This window comes from Candoia aspera, chromosome 2, assembly GCF_035149785.1.
Source record: "Candoia aspera isolate rCanAsp1 chromosome 2, rCanAsp1.hap2, whole genome shotgun sequence".
NCBI lineage: Eukaryota > Metazoa > Chordata > Lepidosauria > Squamata > Boidae > Candoia > Candoia aspera.
The window spans coordinates 108,624,686-108,646,895 of NC_086154.1; the positions used below are offsets into that span (position 1 = coordinate 108,624,686).

Sequence of the window (22,210 nt, forward strand, 5' to 3'; positions counted from 1 at the left end):
TTTCTAGGTGCGAAGATTACTGCAGATGCTGACTGCAGTCAGGAAATCAGAAGACGCTTAATCCTTGGGAGAAGAGCAATGACAAATCTCGATAAAATAGTTAAGAGCAGAGATATCACACTGACAACAAAGACCCGCATAGTTAAAGCAATGGTGTTCCCTGTAGTAACATATGGCTGCGAGAGCTGGACCATAAGGAAGGCTGAGCGAAGGAAGATCGATGCTTTTGAACTGTGGTGTTGGAGGAAAATTCTGAGAGTGCCTTGGACTGCAAGAAGATCCAACCAGTCCAACCTCCAGGAAATAAAGCCAGACTGCTCACTTGAGGGAATGATATTAAAGGCAAAACTGAAATACTTTGGCCACATCATGAGAAGACAGGACACCCTGGAGAAGATGCTGATGCTAGGGAGAGTGGAGGGCAAAAGGAAGAGGGGCCGACCAAGGGCAAGATGGATGGATGATATTCTAGAGGTGACGGACTCGTCCCTGGGGGAGCTGGGGGTGTTGACGACTGACAGGAAGCTCTGGCGTGGGCTGGTCCATGAAGTCACGAAGAGTCGGAAGCAACTAAACGAATAAACAACAATGCTGTCTGACTCTCAATGACTCTGGGTGGCTCAGAACAATCAAATAAAGAAGTTACAATAAAACTGTGATGGAATGTGTTCCTGAAGGAGGGGGTGATGTGGATTTTGATCCTGCTGCTGATTCCCGGGAAGAGGGGAGCACATTCCAGGCAGATAAAAGGATTCACAGTCCAGAGACTGTTGCTGGGAAAGTTAGGAGGTTCAAGGTAGCTCCACCCTGGAGTCTCCCAGGGTATTCACCCGTAGGTCAGTTAGAGTAGCTTTAGTCTGGCAAGATTCTGTCTGTATGGTGTAAGTGATAAGGAACTGGAGTTTTGAATGTGCTGACTCATTGTTGTTCTTGGGCTGACCCTGACAAAAACCAGTAAAACATAAAAGATAAAGATAAAAGATGGCAAGCACAATGAAACAAGGGGTCTCACCTTAGCCAAAGGCCTAGATGAAAAGCAGTATCATTAACATTGCCTAAGATGGCATAATTTCAGTCAGTAATTGATCCCCAGAAAAGCCCAGTTTTTAGGACCTTCAGACCAGGCAGTCTGAAAAGAAATCAAAGAGAGGGCAATTCCATGGGGAGACCATTTCAAAGCAATAACACTACTATTGAAAAGCAGCACCTCTGTATTCAGACCTCCTCACTGCCATCGAATTGAGGTATTGCCAGCAGCTTCTGCCAGGACAATTCCAGTTGGAGAATGTGGCCCCGAGGGTAGGTATCTAGGTGTCAAAGCCAGCACACTGAATTGTTCTCAGAAGCCTAGTGGGAGCCAGGCTTGGCCTGTAACACTGGGGTAACACGCTCCTGGTGTTGTGCGTAGGCTAATAGACAGGCTGCTGCATTCTGGCCCAATTGCATTTCCAGATGGTTTTCAAAGGCAGCCACACAATGTTAACCATGTTGCAGTAGTTTAACCAGGTAAAGATGAAGGCATGAGTTAGTGAGTTAAACTGTGTATAAGGTTCCCCTGCTCCAGCTAGTGCATAAGTGGTAAACTAGTTGAAGCTGAATGAAGGCTCCTGTGGCCATAGCTTCCACCTGCCCTGTTAGCATAGTCTTGAGTCCAGGAGGACCCCCAAATCGTGGACTTGCTCCCAGGGCCGCAACTAGGGTCTGTGTCACCTGGGGCAAACATGGATTCCACGCCTATTTTGGCACCCTCCAGCGCTCATTTTGGTGCTCCCCCCCAGTGCAGCGCCTGGGGCACATGCCCCGCTTCCCCCCACCCCCAGTTGCGGCCCTGCTTGCTCCATCAGGAATTGTATTTCCCTGTCCAAAGACAATGCTGGGGCCAACAGAGAACCTCAAAGCACAAATAGCATATCTGTCTTGTTTGGGTTCTTTAGCCTGCTCAGTCCCATCCTGACCCTACCAGTCTCCAGAAACTGGGACAAGATATCAGTGGCATCTCCAGCCCAGTTTGGGGTAGCAGTGTCAGGCTGGATATCATCAGATATTGATGATATTGCACCCTGAACTGGTGGACCTTTTTGTATAGATTTTAAAAAGCAGAGGGTAGAAGACCCTGCAACATCCCTCACAGATGTAGCCAGTAGGTCAACCCGTGTCTATGGCAGCCTTTCCTAACTCGGTACTTTCCAGATGTGTTGGGTGACAGCTCCCACCATTCCCAGCCAATTGTGAAGGTACACTCTTTTCAGATTAGAAACACACCAAGTTCTGAATATGGTTGATGATTCAATTCCACCTGGAGGTGGGAGGTTGGTATAGACCATGTGATGACTTTGGCCTGCCAAGCTGCAACATCTGGACTAAGGGGTGTGGAGGAAGAAAATCTGACACAGAAACTTTGGTGCCAACCTTGCTTTTAATTGACAAAAATTCAACAAACAGCACCTGCTACTGTGCGACACAATGCCAGAACAGATTTTGATGATTCGCTCCAGGGTTTTCAAAGTGACAAGGGCATACATTAACAAGCCTCAAGAGTAAATGTGGATTTCAGTTCACTGAACACCACCCAAAGTATACTGAAAATTACCTTGTGTTAAAATTGGTGCAAATGGCATTGCAGTGAAAGTAAGCTATGTCTACCAGTTACTCTATAGTGAACTCTTCATTAAAAATCATCCAGATGTTATGCTGCAGAAGAACCCATTCTCATCAAAACCTCTGCTACAAAGTAGGGACATGTTAAACCAAATGCCACATAGCATATATATAAAAGCTTATGCAGAATTCCAGCTTTGTTTTGTTTTTACGATCATCAGATGATCAAAATGCCTTCATGGGTTGTCTGTGTCATTTCAATTTCAAGAAATAAGTATCACAAATTAGTATCATTTTATTATACAGTTTTTTTAAAAAGAAAAGTGATTCTCTCCAGTGTTATTCTTTCAGTCCCTGCCATCAGAACAAAACTGATTTCTTGTAGCCATTATAACAGAAATAGGCCCTGTGGAGAAAATAACCTGATACCCCGGAAAAGCCAATCCTGGCTGCTGCTGTTCTTATTCTGCAGTGGATGAGAAGTATCACCATACATCATAAATGTGGTTTTGAAATCTAAACATGTTTAACAGTTCATTTATGTGTACATAAATCTTAGTGAGTCCATGTTGCACATTCCAAGGAATATTTTATTCTGAGCCTGAGTCTAAGGCCTAAGTACAAGCAATACAGTCCATGGTAACTCACCCCGCTGCTTCAAAGTCCCTGACCCAACCAACCAGTCTCATTCACTGGCATAGTTATCTTCCTTGTCTGAAACTCACAGCTTCAAAGGTTGAAAAAAGACCTGAGAGCCATTTATCCAATCCCATTCATAGACACAGAACTCTAATATCAGTACTGTATACTTGTAAGACGCAAGTATGCAGTCCATATTCACAGTTTGGTGGCTGACTAATCACTTAAATTAAACCCACTGCCAAAAATGTACTAGCCATTCTCCTCAAATAATTTCCTATCTATCATTCTTATCTGAGATAAGGTCACGCCCTCAGTGTGCTATGACCATTGCTAATATAGATCCTTTTACAGTACATTAATTCTGGCACAGACTTCTTTTTGGAGCAATAAGATTTGGAGCCTTGGTTTGAACCCTCTGTCAATTCTTAGATTTTTAAATCCCTTGTTTTATAAAAAAAATCCTTAAATATAAACAATTATAGCAATCCTTCTTTGACTGGAACCCACTACTGCAAGAACTATCCTAGGTGACATTGAAAGTGATGGAAGAGTTGGTAACTTTCTCTTGACAGCTCAGCTGTTCTGCCTTATCCCATGTCTGAACTAGGATCTGACAGCAGGTAGAAGCTCCTGTATGTACAGGCTCATTGACATGTATTGCCTCTGTCAAATCTCCTTCCAAAGTACTAACTGTGTGAGTCACATGTGCTACATGAACTTTGTTGGTCACTCTTTTATGCAACAGGCAACTGAAGATCTTCTTGAATCCCTTGCGGAAATGCTTGGATACCAGGGCATAGACAATAGGATTGACGCAGGAATTGGCATATGAGATTAGGTGAGACAGGACCCTGAGCACATAGGTAACATTGTTGAAGGGGAAATAACCAAACCAAAAACAGAGGATGACCAAGTGGTGGGGCAGCCAGCAAAGGCAGAAGAGAACAGCCACAATGATGATCATCCGAGTGACTTTACGTTTACTCTTCTTGGAATCAGACATGACTTTCATGGGATCCACAGATGTCCAGAGATAGCGGATAGTCCTCAGGTAGGTGAGGCTGAGGATCAACACTGGGATGACATAGCTGAAGACAAACGTGCAGAGGTCCATAATTTTCCGCTGTGAAACTTCCCAGATGGGATGACAGACAGTAACATTGGCAATCTGAAACTCCTTGTAGTAGCTGACATACGGTCCAGAGAAGATGAATGAAAGACCCCAAATGAGGCAAATTGCTGTGAGAGCATTTCTGGGTGTTCTTAGTTCTCTCGAATGCAAAGGATACCTTATAGCCAAATACCTAGATAGACAAAAGGAAAGCAAGGAAAGGCTACAATATTGAGGGATGTCAATAGGTGGAAAAACCCCAGACTTAGTAGGCTGTAACTGCAGTGATGACTACAATAGTATTCTGTGGGGAAGGAACCATGGCTGGAGAGCTTTCCTCCTGAGAACTGAAAGATGCTCATGTTAGGAGAGATGGTGGCCACAGGTATTGAAGGGAAGAAAATATTGGGGAAAAAAGAGAGGAGGAGGAGATAACTGGGAAGGGTATGGAAGCCCCTGGGGTATATTTCCTTGTCACGCCTGGAGAGGCCTTGCTGGTTTCAGACTGCCACCTTAGGGCTGCATCTGCTCTGCAGTATCACGTACCAGGCAAGTCACAATGATGAAAAGATTTCTGGGGAACCATCTCAGGCACTATAAAGGATTTTGACGACTTCTCCAAGTTGGGATCAGGTGAACCCTCTCTAGCTAAGCTGCTAAAATTTTGTGATGCAATGTTTTGCAAGGGTTTGGTCCAGGCATTGGGAAATTAGGCTGAAAAGCATTACCCCATTTCCCCCCAACATAGAAATACTATAGGGCAATTTTTCAGTATAGATGCCATTATACATTATTTGGTAGGGGATTTAGTTGAAAGGGTCGTTGGCATTAAAAAGAAAAATGGCTTATGTGCCAAGCCCTTATCAGCAGCTCATGACCAAGGAACCAAGCATCACAGAGTCTCATTAATTCAGTTCACTGCTAGGAAAAAGGAGTTGGGTTGCAGAATCTTAGAAACTAGGTAAGTTGGATAAGCATTTGTTAACACGTACACTGAAGTGGAAACTCAGATTTGAACTTCTATATCACAAAATCCCTAACGAAAGACTGAAACCTTGCTGGAGACTTAAGGCTGAAATGTCCATCTGTACTCAACTCCAATGTTTTGAAAACCTTTGTTTTTACAGACTCTGACAATTCCCTTACAATGTGCAAGCAACGAACAACCTCAGGTAAAAACAAATCTTGAAAGGGCATGTCATTTCTGCAAGACCCCTGTGTTATTGGGTCATACTGGTGAGGACACTGCTCCAGAAGTATAGTCTCTCTATCACCGAAAAAGATGCTAACATAATTCTATCTTAGTTAAGTTTTGCAATGACAAATATCTCTAATCTATTATTTTATTTATATTCCTATTTCATTATTATTTCATTTTGTTTGATCTAGGACCATCTTTATAAAGCAGGCAAGTATCCTATTTTTCTGTTCTACCTTACACTAATTCTTCCTGCTCTTACAATCTTTCCACAAGGCATACATCTTTCCTTGCCTATATTCATTTCTAATACGTGGGCAAAATTTACATTGCCATACAGCACATTTGAATTGTATATATTGCTTTTCAGCTTTCAGTTTGCTAGATAAGAACCCAACCTGACAAAAAAACTTAGTATGCAAATTCATATCTTGCCATATTATTGGCATCAGTCTGGTACCGTGGCTACAGAGCCCTTTTGTTCTGGAAAAGAAAGTCCAAAGATCTTTCTTTGGAAAGAGAAAAACCCAAATGGCTGCAGAAGTGTCAAGTTCTAATTGTATGCGACCTCCATTAATTAAAATTTAATGAAAAGTTGCTGGAAAAAATGGCCCTATTCTGAAGATCTTTAATGAAAAGAAATTGCCCAGTCCTGAAGATTTCATAGCCCACAACAAATCAACTATTTAGAAGACCCCTGATGAGGGAAGACTAGAACCTTGGTATCCCCGCTCCTAGTCCAGCACCTTAATCACTACACCAGGCTGGCATGGTTTTTTCATTATTTAATTATCTTTTATCTCAAATAACTAGGAACTCCCTGAAATTTCTTTTGATGATAGATTCCTGCATTCTGCCCAGCCTGAGCCCAGTCTCAAAATCATCAATTCTTTCAATTTCTGAAACTTACAATCTTTTGATTTTGTGTGCCAAATAATTCTTCTGAGCACAGTTGTCCATGTACATTTCGTTGCCTACCTTTTTCCGGATACTGAAAACCTTCCCAGCATTCTAATGCAATACTCTTACTACATCTCAAAAGCTAAGACAGACCTTTCCATGGTCAACTATGGGGAGCTGAGGTTAAGAGAAAGCCATTTGCCTTAAGGCCAACAGATGTGTTTGTAGTTGAGATGAAGCAGAAAGCCAGGATATTATTAACTTGTACACTATATTACTACTACTATATTTATAGTCTATAATATACAGTAGTATATAGTATGTGTATTTGTGTATGTGTGTATGTGTATATATATGTATATGTGTGTGTGTGTGTGTATATATGTAGTATTATATGTACTATATTACTATGCTACTATAGTAAATGAAGTTGTAAAACATCGGAAAGACTGAAGAGAGCTGATCTATATAGTCTCTGAAAGTTGGATGCATGCAAACATATGAGGAAAGAAGAGAGCACTGTATTTTTTCATCAGTTTCCCACTTAATAGAGACAGCTACAGGTACTCTATACATACCAAATCACTTATTCCATATGCATTTTGGTGGTGTGAATTAATGCATGTAATTTATTTAATCTATTCCATCAGCAAGACGCTGCATGGACAATCATGTTATATTGCAAGGTTTTACACTAGATGGCTGTTGGAACATCATAATGTTGTGCCTTTTCTCTGTAAAAGCAATATTTTTGTTTGGAAGCTGTTATCTCTAATTTGCAAAATATTAGGTATCTTGGTGGAATTATGACATCAACAACATACTATTCATTTAACTGAGTTTTTCAAGAGATACGTGTTTTCCCTGCAAGTTATGAGACAAAGTGGTGAGTGTGCTCAGGGAGAATGGAAAGTTAAAATGTCTATATCTTGCTTGCAGCACAATCTGATAGTTTCCAAAGCTACACAATGACTCCCTACATCCAGATCTTCTCCCCAGCCCTTCGGCTTACTCACCTATCTAAGGAGACAGTTGTGAGAGTGAAACTGCTGGCATACATAGTCAGGTAGATGAAGAAATGCACTGCTTTGCACATGAAGGGGCCAAAGATCCAATCATCCAGGCTGTAGATGGTGGCCTGGAAGGGCACACAGAAGACAATGAAGCACAGGTCAGCCACCCCTAGATTGAGGATGAAGAGGTTGGTGGTATTGTTCACTTGCCCATTTCTCAGCAGCACTGCCAGGACCAGAGAGTTGCCCACGGTGCCTACTAGGAAAATCAGAGAGTACGCCAAGGGAATGATTACAGAGATCAGCTGCCAACTGTTGCTCTCACTGCTCCCCGAAGAGTTTAGCAGGGCCAGTGATCTGTTCATCTCGGGAGCAAAGCGTCCTCTGATAGGGAAGGAACGGAGTCAAGAGTCTTTCCCCTCCCTGGATTTGCCAGAAATGTACAAATAGTTTCAGACTGCCTTCAGACAGAACTTCTTGAAAAAAATAGTTTCCTTCTTAGCTGATCTTTTCTGCATCTACTTTTCCATTTGTAATCCTGCAGATCAGGGGAACTTCCATTCACTGATGCCAGACCTCTGTCTGCCATCACATATTGTTAAAGCTCACTTTTCTTTTCTTGCAAGTGGATTTCCACTTTGCACTGTACTGGAATGATTTTTAGCTCTCCCCCGTGCCTCTTGCAAGAAACCATTCATTGGCAGTCACTCTTGTAGGTGTGCAAGCTGAGACTAAACTTCATGCCAGTCGTGCTTACTGGCCATTTGATATTCCCCTGCCTGCTATGTTCAGCGTGTGCTGAATCCTCCTTCATCGTATTCATGGGGGACAACTAATATATTCAAGACTGCCCCTTGTTTCCAGGGAAACAAACAGGCAAAATAAAAGTAATGGTGTCTATGGAAATACAGTCCCCTCCTCATAGGCACATACACACTCTCTCTCTGACCATTTAGGTAGTTGTCCATGTGCTTTAGCTGACAGGCTTCAGGAGGTTTCCATGGAGAACTTAAAATGCAGTTGAATGAGTCACACCATCTGGTAGATGAGGAAAGAACCTCTTGTGCTACAAGTTCTCTTCCAAAAAATTTTAAAGAGTTACCAGCAATGGGAGAGTACATTCATTGACAGTCGCCATATGGCGCCAGTGGAAATGTCTGACACGCTGTATTCCTCTGCTGAGATGATTCTGACAAATGTGGTCTTCTAAAAAATGTGCCTGCACTAACCAGTATCGGCAGCCAGGAGCAAGGGGTGTATAAACCCAGGACACTGGGTCTGGAGTTCAGAGTTTGGGGAAGGGTAGAGTAGGCTCCGTAAGGAGGGATTCACAAAAGTCATAAAATGGCTTGTCTGGCTTTGGCTTAGAGGCATGTGTGAACTCAGCCATTATGATTTGCAAACCATAGTCCATTGTGGAAGTTGGTTACTGCTTAGGCAAAGGGTTGACTGGGATGTTGTTCAGGGCCAGGGAAGTGAGGAGGAAGCAATGAGGGCAGGAGGAGCTATGCTGGGATTTAGAAAGGTAACAGATCTGCCTCGCGAGTTTTGCCAGTTCAGGACATACCCTTCCTCCTTGCAGCTGAGCGACCAGGGGTATCAGAAAACTACTAGGTTAGTCTGTGAAAGCAGCTTAAGGATGCTTTACATTTTAAAACATTTCAATGTCCCTATTAGGAACAACAAGAATCCCTGCCTGAGCATTATCCCTGAAGTTGCTCCATAGCTCTTTATAGGGCAATTTCCTCCATATAGTCATAGTCACTTCTTTTTACCCATTCCTAAGAGTCTACATCTGAGCAACTTGATGTATCATCACTTAAGAGGCTTAGATGCAGTTAAAAACTGACTTTGAGAGGCTTCATACGGTAAGCAGATTAGGATATTAGTGGAGTCGTGGTTTGTATTTTTTAAATTATACTTATTTTTGTATGCATGCAAAAATAAGTATAATTTAAAAATACTGTACAAACCATGACTCCACCAATCACCACAACATCTGGTACCACTTCCTCAGGAGCACATTCAACCTCCACTCCCTCCCCAAAGACCCTCTGAAACAGGCAGTTTTTAATAGTCCTCTGGAATATGATAGAGATGGGACCACTCATATCTCTGGAGCAGGGTGATCTCCCACCAAGAAGGATTACCCATGGGGATCCTGAAAATGCTCCTATGGGCTAGAAAATGCAGCAAGCCTAGATCTTACCAGATGAGGAGATTCCACATGGTAAAGGGGTTTCAAAGATACCTAGAACCTATGTAGAATAAGAGTTGCTGCATGGAGCAATTAAGACAGCCTCAAACAAGGCAGTATCAATGCTCCAGTGAAGCATCACTCTCACATATATTAGCTGAATGTTCTGATGCTCATTTGCTGATTCCAGGACTTCCTACATGTATGAAACCTATGACTATTTCGATGCATTGCAAATACACAGCACCTACAGGAAGTCCTGTGAATTACAGTGAGAAACTAGGAGCTACATCTTTTTTCCCCCAAAGTAGTGCTTACTATTCATAGGAAAGTATTTTAGGCCAGGTTATTTTGCCATCTAAGCAACCATTGGGAACACATGAAGTAGCAGCAACTCACAGATAAGGAAAAGGATTTCAATTCCTTTTAATTCAAACTGCTACAGCTGCAGTATCCTTGCCTTCTGAATGGTTCTCTCTCCATAGGTACTTTTCTTCATCACTAGCATTTCAAGCTAGAACCACAAGAAAATCTTCATATATTTATATAAAACATCTCTCTTTAAAAGAGGTAGGGTTAATTCATAGCTGCTTGTTTGCATTGTTGTAATAGAGAAGAAAGGGGTAGTGGTGTAAGTTGTTGCCACTTGGCAACATCAACCAACAGGTTTACTGTAGATGACAAGAGAGGCAGCGTGATGAAGAATAACTAGTTGGACCTCTCTTGCTTCCTGTACCTCAGTTCATGCACCTTCCTACAGGAAACAGCTGTCTAGATCAGGGCTGCTCCTTAACTGACTTCCCTTAGAGCACACAGCCCAACCATCCTGACATTCCTTCAGCACTCCCTGGAATGTCTGTGCTGAAAGAAGCCTCAGATGAGCATGTTCACTAGGAGAGCAGACTGACCAAGCAGCTGCAGCCCATCAGGTGGTTTCTCACATCGCAAGCCCTCCTTTCAGCCTCTTATTCTGCTCTAGGAAGGACAACAGGAGGAATCATTGCCACAAGACACTGCATCTCCTCTCTGCCCAAAAAGACCCACCAAGATATTCAGACACCCTAAAAGTTGGCTTGGAATTTTGCTCCCAGAAATGGTGCAGAACTTATGTTAAGCAAAACCATTTTGAGTTAAAATTGTTTTCATTGACAGATATTCTTCACCATTTCTGATAGGAATAGATTCCAGTAATTATATGTGCCCTGACCACCAAACAGCTTGATCAGCAGAAAAGCTCCATCCTTGAAGGAAAAAGAAATGGCCAGTTCTCAGGCAATATAAGTCCTTACTGGATCACCAAGCTTGAGGAAGTGCAATAGGCAGAACACGTGAAGTCTCGGAAAGGACGGTTCTGGTTCAGATTTCTGCTTTGGCCATGATGTAAATGCACATTACTAGGTCTTATCTCTACTTTAAGTAATAATTTTTATTAAGAGCTTAGTGCAGCTTTTCCCAAGCTGATGCCCTCCAGATGTATTTAGACATTCTCAAAATCTTCCTGTTGGCTAGGGATAATGGTGATTATAGATCCAAACATCTAGAAGGTGGCATGTTGAGAAAACTGAGTTACAATTCCAATTCTATTCAATACTCTTGGAACCTAGCAGGAAAGTATGTATCAGCCCTTCAGTATAGTCCATCTCAGACACTGTAATACATGAAACATGACCAGGGAGGGAGCCATCAGATGAGAAGCAGCTCTTTACTCTCATTATCCCAGCAACACAACATTGAGGCTTTGAACTTACCCACATGCAGCAAATCAGCTTACAGTGGCTTTCTCATTAAAAAGTTCACAATCCAAAAGGTGCTCAATAGCACATGGATCCTTTCAGATTAGAGAGAACGGCATAGAAACCACAGAGGCGATCTAAGAGAAATGAGGTGAAGCAGCATTTTAACAACCTTCCTTCATATGATTAGGCACTTCCACAGGTGGAAGAAATGTAAGTGTGCTATGCCAAGCTCATTTTGGAAAGAAGCATCACCATCCTCCAGATGGGAAATGTATCAATCAAGGCAGCTATTATGTGTGAATGTATTTTACAGGCAAAATAAAATCCCTCCTATTGGCTCAAAAATGAGGTTCAGATTAAAAATGCAGGGAGAAGGAATATAATGTATGGCTGGAAGGATAAAGAAAATGAACACGTTGTAGCCTGCCAATTCCCCTTCCCATTGTGATCAGCACTGAAACAAAAGGAATGGTTTAAGTATCCTTTGGAGAGAAGAGTGGAACTTTAGTGGATTAAGCAAGCACACATCCAGCAGCCCAGTTCCTAGGACTGGCACATAGTTCCGAATACTGCACTTAAAAAGGATTTTGTGCAGGGGGAAAGGATTCAGAAGAGGACAACCAAAATCATAGGGAGCTACAGCAGCTGCTTTAGAAGGAAATGATACCTCCCTGGGGGCTGTTTAACTAAGAACAAAGTCAAGGAAGGGGAGCCCCAGCAGAAATATATTCAATCAAACATGGTGTGGGAAAACAGGTAAAAGAGGTTACACACACACACACACACCCCCATTCACAATATAGAATTAGAGATCATCCACTGAAGCTAAATTTAGGGGGATTCAGGACCAAAGGAAATGTTTTACATAAAGTATAATTAAGTAATAGAATGACCTAAAGTAGATGTGGCAATGGCTTTAAATTTAAATGCATTTTTAAAGGAGACTAGACAAGTGCATGTGACATAGGAAAAATATAGCCATCAATAAATTCTAGTTTAGATTTTATCTAGTACCTCCTGAGTCACAGCCAACAAATTTTAAATAACAAGTCTTGGGGAGCAATAATGGAAGAAGTCTATGGCTCTCTGGTCCATGCTTCTGAGCTTCATGATTGGTCCAGCCTGGCTCTTATGTTCCATTTATGTATCTGCTAGGCATCTTCATCTCCCAAAGGATACAGTGGCAGGGAAATGCCCACTGGGAAGACCCCAGGGAGGCCAGTGCAAAAGCCAACTGGAGGGAGTCTTACCAATCATCTTGCAGACCCTTAGGTCAGTTAGGTGAAAATACCCTCAGCTGGTAAGGATGTTCTACAGTAGCATGAAAGAAGCACATGTGTACTCTCCTCTGCCAGGCAACTTTAGCAGACAGCTTTGCTCTCTATGGCCTCTCTTCTCTCAAGCACAGATGATTACAGGCATAGTGGACACCCATTTGAGACAGGCAGAGGATAAAAGGGTGAAAACAGCAGGGGGCAAAGTATTTTAAAACTGAAGTATTCCAAGCTCAGAAGAGAATGCTTTCAAGCTTGGTAGCACGCTGTCGCTAGTTCAAAACCACTGTTCTGACATTACAGGAAGTGTTCCAATAATAGTGTGACCCATTTTCAAATTCTAAACAAACACTTCTGGAATAATTGGAATACTTCCAGTAAAGTTGGAACTTGTTTCAAACTCAAAGAAACTGTTCCAAGCTTGAACAATTTAGCACATTTCTCAAAAAGAATAATTTAGGAGAGACAAAAGCCATAACATTAACAGAAAGAATTATCACAAGCTATTTTTTTAAAATTTTGTTTGTTAAAATGTCCATTTGAGGACTGTTTTATAGATATCTATTTAAGAGTCAGTTTGTTGTTGTGGTTAAGGCATCAGGCTAGAAACCAGGAGACCATGAGTTCTAGTACCACCTTAGGCACAAAGCCAGCTGGGTTACCTTGGGCCAGTCATGCTCTCTCAGCCCTAGAAAGGAGGCAATGGCAAATCACTTCTGAAAAACCTTGTCAATAAAACTGCAGGGACTTGTCTAGGCAGTTGCCAGGAGTCAACACTGACTTGAAGGCACCCCCCAAAAAACCTAAAACCCTATTAGAAATAAATATAATAAAATAAAACATATTATTTAAAGCAGAAAAATAACAGTAAGAAATAAGAAATGAGCAATATGTAGCCCATACCTTTATTCACCGATCCATGTCCTTAGCGGGATTCTTATAAACACCAGTATTTTTTTTAGTTCCTATTCCTGAGGAATGCAGAGGTATTTCTTAAACACACTAAGTTTGACCCACATATTGCAGCCATAAATAACGGTTTATAAACAAGATTGATTAGATTTACCTATCACATTACACCAAACCAAACTCAACAAATCACAGTGTTTATAGTAATGTGTGATCCAAATCACTAACTCCATTCAGATTTCATGTGTAACTAAAGTATAATTTGAGGAGAGATGAACAAGCTTCTTCCTCTTCACCCTGCATAGCCAAGGCAAGAATCAAACAAATAAAACAGGATCCTTCATCTAGAAGCCCCTCCCTGAACACATGTAGTGAAGAGAAGCCCATTACCACTCTGTGGACCCCAAGGTCCACCCCAAGAATGCTAACGGTCAAGATTTTTGTTTTAACCTTTAACTGAAATCCCTCCTATAACTTTATGATTCTATAGCCTGCTCTCTGTCAGGACAGAGAACAGGTCAACTTTATTCTATGCGATATATTTTTAGGTGCTTGAAGAATTCTGTGATATGTAACTATGCTCAGTTTAACCAAGCTAGAAAGCATCAGTTGATGCTGACCTGAAATTAATTAAAATGTGCAAAACTCACTAATTTGTGAATGCGATGCTATGGAAAACTCCAGAATGTTCTGCTCCTTCTCCAGACCAGGCTGAACCTTCTCAGGGTCACACTGTTCTGGGGGCAGTTTGGCAGTTTTAAAGGTAAATAATCCAGTCTGGAAATGGTTCAGAATGTCCAAGAAATTGTATTCTAAATGAAACGCAGCTGTCTTGGAGCTGAACCACCCACAGAAAATTCTATTCCAAAATCAGTCTAGTTATCGGTTGCTAACCAGAACTGCAAATGTGTTCCACAACTCTTTGCTTTATTGTAAGAGAAATGGATGGAAAATAAGAGAATGAATTCCAACAAAGGGAAATACAAAGTTATGCACTTGGGAATAAAAAGTCAAATGAGCAGGTACAGGTAGTCCTCGACCTATGACCATTCATTCAATGACCATTCAAAGTTACGGCGATGAACAAGTGGTGATTACAACCGGTCCTCAGAGTTCCAGCCATCCCAGCACCCCTGAGGTCACATGATCATGATCTGGGCGCTTGGCAACCGGTTCACACTTACAACTGGTTGCAGTGCCCAGCAATCACATGATCACCATTTGCAACTTTCCCTGCCAGCTTTCCCAGAAACTCAGTGGGAAAGCCAGCAGGGAAGTGAAGAGCCGGTCTAACTATTGCTATCTCACTTTTGTAATATGCTTGCACTGGGGACAGAGGAGACAAGCAGATTGCTGTTGAATGGGGGCAAAGACCTGAGGGTAGCTTTGTGATTGGACCATGCCACCCCTCAGGGGACATGCGTCGTGTCTCAGGCACGTATAAAAGCCCCCAATACCTCCACCGTGTGTGTGTCATGAGGTTTCCCAAGTGAAGCCTGTATTGAGCACCCAGCCAGTTTTTTGATCAAACAAACTGTTGTTGATGTTAAATACATGTTGTCTGAAGTGTCTATATTGGGAAGCAAAGGTACTTCAGACGTTGGGACCCTACATTTCTGGCGCCCAACGTGGGGCTCAAAGGCAAATTCCTTTGGGCCATGAAACCAACCTTTAAGGTCAGTTCGCCTTCGTCTGCGGATCCTGGGGAAAACCGCCCTCGGTAAGCAACGGCATGGCGGCGCGCCCCGGACCAATTGTTGGGCCACCTCGTTGAATAGAGACGGGTGGCAGACCTCATGGATTCCGAACCCGAACGCCAAAACAACACGAATTTTTAGGGGGGGGCAGAAAACACATTGGGGAACCAGGATACTCAGCACAGGTAAGGCATTTATATTTTATATTTCTCCAAGGTAGAAAAGGGAGGAGGCGGTGGTTGAAAAGGCTGACAGGCCCACGCCTCGAGCTGACAGAAAGGCCCAAGAAACTTCCCAAGGGTGGAGAAATAAGGACCTAACAGAGAAAGATGGGTAACGAAGCTTCAAGTTTGAGGAAAAAGACTTGTGGAAAGCCCTGGAAACCGGTGGGTGAGGAAAACACCCCCCTATTGTGTGTATTAAAGCATTTTAAGGAACTATATGCCCAATTGGCGTACAAAACGAATTTGAAGCCCGACAGTTTGAGGTTCTTGTGCAGCCATGTTTGGCCGTGCTACTTCCTAGGGACAGGCCGCTGAAAATGGCCGCCTGGCGGGACCCTATGTAATGATTGCCTATTCCAATAAAAGGAGTCTCATCAGTAGTTACTAGAGAAAACTAATTTATTGAATGAATAGTATGCAAAGTACGAAGAAAGCTGAGAATGAGCAAAAGCGCGCCAAATGCAAACTTAAAAAGCCTTGCTCCCGTTGCGAACCCTCCCCTCAGGCTAGCATAGCAACCACCCCCCCAGATGCTAGCAACCGTTAGAATCGGCCTGAGAAAGTAACCTTGAACAGCAGAGATAACCCAAACATACATTCCAGAAGATTACAAGTCAGCACAAAGGAAATTTACCAGTGTGGCCAGGCAGGCACGCAACTGCAGATATGACATGTGAAACGTTACGAGGAACCATAAACATCGGAACGGGAACATGACATACTGCCCCCCCCCACCAAGAAAAAAACTTAATTGTTAAGGTGCAGGTTTATCAGGGTAAGCAGCGTGAAACTGAGCAACCAAGTGGGGAGAGCGCACATGTTGTGCAGGGACCCACTCTGGATGAGAGAAATGCTTCCAGCGAATCAGATATTGCAGAGTGGAATGGAAACGTCTAGAGTCTAGTATTTCCTTGACTTCGAAATGTTGTTGACCATCAATCATTATGGGGGGAGGTGCAGCCGGCTCAGGATGCCAATTGGTAGACTCCACGAATGGTTTAAGCAAACTGCAATGAAAAACAGAGTGTAAGCGCTTGAGATTGTGAGGTAAGTCCAACTTAAAGGTAACAGGATTAATCTGAGCAACAATAGGAAATGGACCTATGAACTTGGGCACCAGTTTTTTGGATGGTTGAGGGGATTTGATGTATTTGGTGGAAAGGTATACTCTATCCCCTATTTGAAAAAGAGGTTGTGGTGCCCTTTTTTCGTTGGCATGTCGTTGATAAGTGGCTTGAGCATCGGCTAAAGCTTGCTGTAGTTTTGGCCAGGAATCTGCCAGTTGTGAGGCCCAATCGGTCGGGGAGGTGGGCGAGGTAGACGGTGGAGGCAATTCACGAATAGGGACAAAGTCATGGCCGAATACAGTACGAAAGGGCACTGCCCCAGTACTTTGATGCACAGCATTATTGTAAGCAACTTCAGCAAATGGCAGGAGGTCTACCCAGTTGTCTTGTTGATAATTAACAAAAGCACGTAAATATTGCTCCAACGTGGCATTAACCACCTCAGTATTTCCATCCGTTTGAGGATGAAAAGCTGTGGATAGCGCCTGTTTAGTGCCCAATAGTTTCATAAATTCCCGCCAAAAGCGTGAAGTAAATTGTGTTCCTCTGTCGGTCACCAAGCAGGCGGGGCTACCGTGTAATCTGTACACATGAACTAGAAAGAGGCGTGCCAGCTGTTGTGCAGATGGTAGAGACGCACAAGGGACGAAATGAGCTTGCTTCGAGAAAAAATCCTTAACAACCCAAATGACAGTCTTTCTCTGGCTAGGAGGTAGATCCACAATAAAATCCAGAGATTTCCTCCCAGGGGTGGGAGGGATTGGCCACTGGCTGCACAAAACCCTGAGGTTTCCCTCCTTTTCGTTTTGCAGTAGCACAGACAGGGCAAGACTTGACATAGGCTTTTACATCTCGCTGCAGGGTTGGCCACCAGAACTGTCGACGCACTAGATGAATAGTTTTTGTAAAGCCAAAATGCCCAGCTGTTTTATCGTCATGAGACCTGAATAGCACGGTTTTGCGCAAGGTTACAGGCACATAGAGGTGATCATCTTTCCATGCCAAACCTTGCTTCAAAGTAACCTCGCTCTGATTGTTTTGCAACCAAGTATCCGATTTCAACTCTGCCAGAAACCTTTGTTGCAAATCTGCAGGAACGGATACATGTATCGCGCTAGGACCGGCAGGAGTGTCAGGTTGCTGCGCTCGCGTCTGACTGCGAGTGACTGCTGCTAGTGCCATTTGGGAATCTGTCCAGAGGGTTCCCACCACATCTGGGGCTGTTCCCAAATCCTGGGGTTGGCGCGACAGTGCATCAGCTAAAAAGTTTTTCTTTCCCGGAATGAATCTGAGTTTAAAATCAAAGCGGCTGAAGTACTGAGCCCATCGCACTTGCTTAGGGCTGAGCTTGCGAGAGGCAGTAAGGGACTCCAAGTTTTTATGATCAGTCCACACTTCAAAAGGGTGTGCCGCCCCCTCCAATAGATGCCTCCAATTCTCCAAAGCGGCTTTCACCGCAAAAGCCTCCTTTTCCCAAACATGCCAGTGTCTCTCTGTCTCAGAGAATTTACGTGACAGATAAGCACAAGGCTTTAATTGTCCTTGCTCATCGCCTTGCAATAAGAGGGCACCAATAGAAAAGTCTGAGGCATCGACTTGCACCACAAATGGTCTGTCAGGATCAGGGTGTTGCAAGATTGGTTCAGAGGTAAAAAGTCGCTTGAGTTGGTCAAACACCTGTTGACAAGCAGGCGTCCATTTTAGGAGTGCCCCTGGATTCTTTGATTTGCGGATGTCTCCCACACCCTTTGTTTTGAGTAATTCAGTTAGGGGTAAGGCAATCTCAGCAAATTTTTCTAAAAATGGACGATAGAAATTCGCAAATCCGAGGAAAGATTGTAGTTGTTTGCGTGTGCGTGGGGGTTCCCATACTAAAATAGCCTCAATTTTGGCAGGATCCATTTCAATGCCTTTATCTGAAATCCTATACCCCAAATAATCAATTTGTGTTTGATGAAATGCACATTTGGATAGCTTGGCATACAATTCAGCATTTCTCAATTTGGTTAACACTTGCCTAACCAATTGCACATGTTCCCTCATGGTTTTTGAATATATTAACACATCATCTAAATAAACCAAAACCCCATTGAACAAGTGGTCGTGCAAGACCTCATTTATCAATTGCATAAAAACCCCAGGTGCCCCAGCCAATCCAAACAGTAACACTTTATACTGAAAAGCCCCAAATGCACAATTAAAAGCTGTTTTCCATTCATCCCCCTCCTGAATGCGAATGCGATAATACGCCTCCCTTAAGTCCAATTTAGAGAAGATTTTCCCCCCCGCCAAGTGGGCTAACATTTCCTTGATGACCGGGAGGGGAGATTTGTTTAATAGGGAGACTGCGTTTAACCCACGGAAATCCGTGCATAGTCTTAAAGTTCCGTCTTTCTTTGATCTAAAGAGTACTGGAGCACCCACTGGTGAATTGGCTGGTTCTATGAAGCCCCGCTGTAAGTTTTTGTCTATGAATTCACGAAGAGTAGCCAATTCTTTTGGGGTCATTGCATATACCTTTGGTCTGGGCAACTTGGCATTGGGAAGAATTTCAATGGCACAGTCAGTTTTCCGATGAGGCGGCAGCCGATCTGCCTCCTTCTCCCCAAACACATCGGCAAAGTCCTGGTATTGGTCCGGTAGCCCTTCCAACGGTACAGCGAGGGTATGCAGCGTTGACACTGCTGCCCTCCCCACATTGGTATCCTCCTCCTCATCATCCCCAGGAGGGGCTTTATAGAACCCATCTGCAAAAGTAACAGTTCGGTGTACCCAGTTTATACTAGGGTTCTGTTGAACAAACCAAGGCATCCCCAGAATGACCAAGGGACCACCCACCGGTGCAACCACAAGGGCAACTTTTCCCAGTGGCTACCCAGTTGCAAAGCCACTAACGCTGTAGACTGGGTGACTGGTTTTCCCCCCGATATAGATCCATCCAATTGGGTGAAAATCATGGGACGTTTCAACGGGAAGGTGGGTAACTCCAAAGCAGCTACTACATCAGGATGCATTAAGGAACGTGAGCATCCAGAATCAATCATAGCCCATAGTTCCACAGTTTTTGTAGGGGAACCGAGCTTAAGTCTCACGGTTAACGTTGGGAAATTTCCACTCACTGAGACATGATCGCGCCCCTCTTCTTCCACCTGCTCCTTGGCGCTTTTTAGAGCAGGTGGCTGGAGTTTTCCGCCGGTTGGGAGGCTTCTTTTTCGTCTTGCCCACCATAAAACAAGTCCACATCCTCCACCAGCTCTGCTACTGTCGCTTTCAGCTTCCTCGGTGCCACTGGTGATTTCCCCCCCGATCTGTCTCTCTGTTCCTCTGGTTTCCTGCGGGGACATGCAGCTGCCAGGTGCCCCTCCTTACCACACCGCAGGCACAATCCTTTGGCAAAACGGCTTTCTTTTTCTTCTTGCCACGACCATCTCACTGGTTTGCTAGCAGTAGCTGCTGGCCTTGTAGGTTTCCCCATCGCTTGTTGTTTGGGACCTCTTTTAGTTTGAGTATACTTAGCTTGGGCTTGCTCAACCTTCGCAGCCAATTGTATCCACTCATACAGCGTTGCTGGGTCGTCCCATACAACTGCCCATCGTAGTATATCTGGTCTTAGTCCATCTTTGAACATCTCTACAAGGGTGGTGGCAGACCAATCCTCTACTTTGCCGGAGAGTGCTTGAAACTCCAGCGCATAATCCGAGACTGATCTGGAGCCTTGAACCAACTCCCTTAGGGCTACCTTTGCTTTTTCCTCAGCTAGATGATCACCAAAATGCATTTTCATTGCCCACATGAAATCATCAAAGCAATCCAACTCCAAAGCGTCCATGTCAACCAGCCGCACGAACCAGTCTGCTGCCCTCTCCTCTAGTTGGGTCGCGACAGCATTAATCTTAGCCCGCTCAGAACAAAACACGCTCCCAAACTCTTCCATATAGCTGTGTGCATTCGTCAAAAAAAATGACAGCTTTGTAGGATCTCCATTAAACTTCACATTAAAGTCTCGATATCGGACCCGGGTTGGGCTATCGTGTCTCTTTTTTGTTTGCTTAGCCTTTCGTGGCTGTGGTGGCTCTTCCTCCTGCACCTCTGGCGCTATTTCTTGAGCCTCTGCCAGTCGAACTTTCACACGTCTCCCCCCCTCCCGGCTCCGTCCTCTCTCCTTCTGCTCCCTACTTGGGGAAGGTAAGGAGGCTTTCTTTGGAGGCTTGCTCGGCGGGGGCCCTCCCCCCCAATATTTCCGTGGCTTTCTCTGTTTGTCTACTGGGGGAGGGGGGGTTGGGGATGCGGAGGTGTCGGGCGAGTCACTACCTTCTTTACCTCCCGTCTTTTTCTTTTTCTGAGTGTCCCTGGTAAAGGTTAACTTTTCCAACAAATCCTCTATGGATTTCATCCTCGCCTCCAGCTGCTGGGATTTCTCCGTCTCCATCTCCGTTGGTGTCACTGCTCTTGTCCTTTTGGTGATCTGCACGGTCGGAAACAGCGAGGAATACACCGGCTTGGCTGGGGCTGGTGGCGACCCATACAAGGGTCCCTCCGTCTTCTTGACTACCACTGACTTCACTGCCTTCTCCGTATCGCAACTGGAATCCGTTGCCTCGGAGAGGTCATCCGACCCTGGCGTAAGAGTCCCCTCTCTCCGCGGTCCCATGGGCTCTTGTTCCCCCCCTCTGGAGAGCTGACTTTCCCCCGAGCCGGTGGTTGAGGTTGGGGCAGTTTCAGTCATCGCTAATTAAACTCCTCACAGGAAACTGGATGGATGCTAGCAGACTGATATTAAAGATTCTCAGCTTTATGTAATGATTGCCTATTCCAATAAAAGGAGTCTCATCAGTAGTTACTAGAGAAAACTAATTTATTGAATGAATAGTATGCAAAGTACGAAGAAAGCTGAGAATGAGCAAAAGCGCGCCAAATGCAAACTTAAAAAGCCTTGTTCCCGTTGCGAACCCTCCCCTCAGGCTAGCATAGCAACCACCCCCCCAGATGCTAGCAACCGTTAGAATCGGCCTGAGAAAGTAACCTTGAACAGCAGAGATAACCCAAACATACATTCCAGAAGATCACAAGTCAGCACAAAGGAAATTTACCAGCGTGGCCAGGCAGGCATGCAACTGCAGATATGACATGTGAAACGTTACGAAGAACCATAAACATTGGAACGGGAACATGACACCCTATTGGAAGAAATTATACATGATATGGAGGTCTTTTTGGCAACCCAAGGGAAAACGGAGGAACAAGACTATCTGGAGTTCTTTTCGAATTTAGCGGAATGAAAGGATCTACAGCATAAGTGTAACCTTAGGGAAAGGGTGGATAAAACGGCGCTTACTTGTCCTGCGAGGGTCTGTTCGGACCCCACGGATGAGGAGGAAAGGGAATTTCCTCCGCCATATCGTCAGCCCACTGCTCCTCTCCCTCGGGACCCTTTACCCTCTCCTGCCACAGTGGAACCCCATGCACCCGGAGAGTCTCTTATTGATTTTTCTAGCCCTCCCCACACTCGTTCTGGCCATCCCTATGCCTCAACCTCGATGGCTCACTTATTGGCACCCTTGAGGCAGGTGCCAACAGGGGATGGATTGACTTTCATCCATACCCCCTTCTCCACCACCAATCTTTTTAACTGGAAGGAAAGTCT

General features: G+C 44.1%; 1 protein-coding gene across 1 annotated transcript; it reads right to left on the minus strand.

The window, feature by feature from the left end:
* Positions 1 to 3,715: 3,715 nt before the first annotated feature.
* GALR2 (galanin receptor 2) lies at positions 3,716 to 8,455 on the minus strand. Its single transcript, XM_063293044.1, has 2 exons — positions 7,466 to 8,455; positions 3,716 to 4,544 (listed from the first exon to the last, which is right to left on the minus strand). Exons 1-2 carry the CDS (start codon positions 7,825 to 7,827, stop codon positions 3,764 to 3,766), a joined length of 1,143 nt encoding a protein of 380 aa, XP_063149114.1. The 5' UTR covers positions 7,828 to 8,455; the 3' UTR covers positions 3,716 to 3,763.
* Positions 8,456 to 22,210: the final 13,755 nt, after the last annotated feature.

Excerpts from the sequence above, each read along its gene's own strand:
- GALR2 (XM_063293044.1), bottom strand. The coding sequence starts at position 7,827 with ATGAACAGATCACTGGCCCTGCTAAACTCTTCGGGGAGCAGTGAGAGC. Across the intron at positions 4,545-7,465 it reads ACAACTGTCTCCTTAGATAG|GTATTTGGCTATAAGGTATC; the intron begins GTGAGTAAGCCG and ends TTGTCTATCTAG.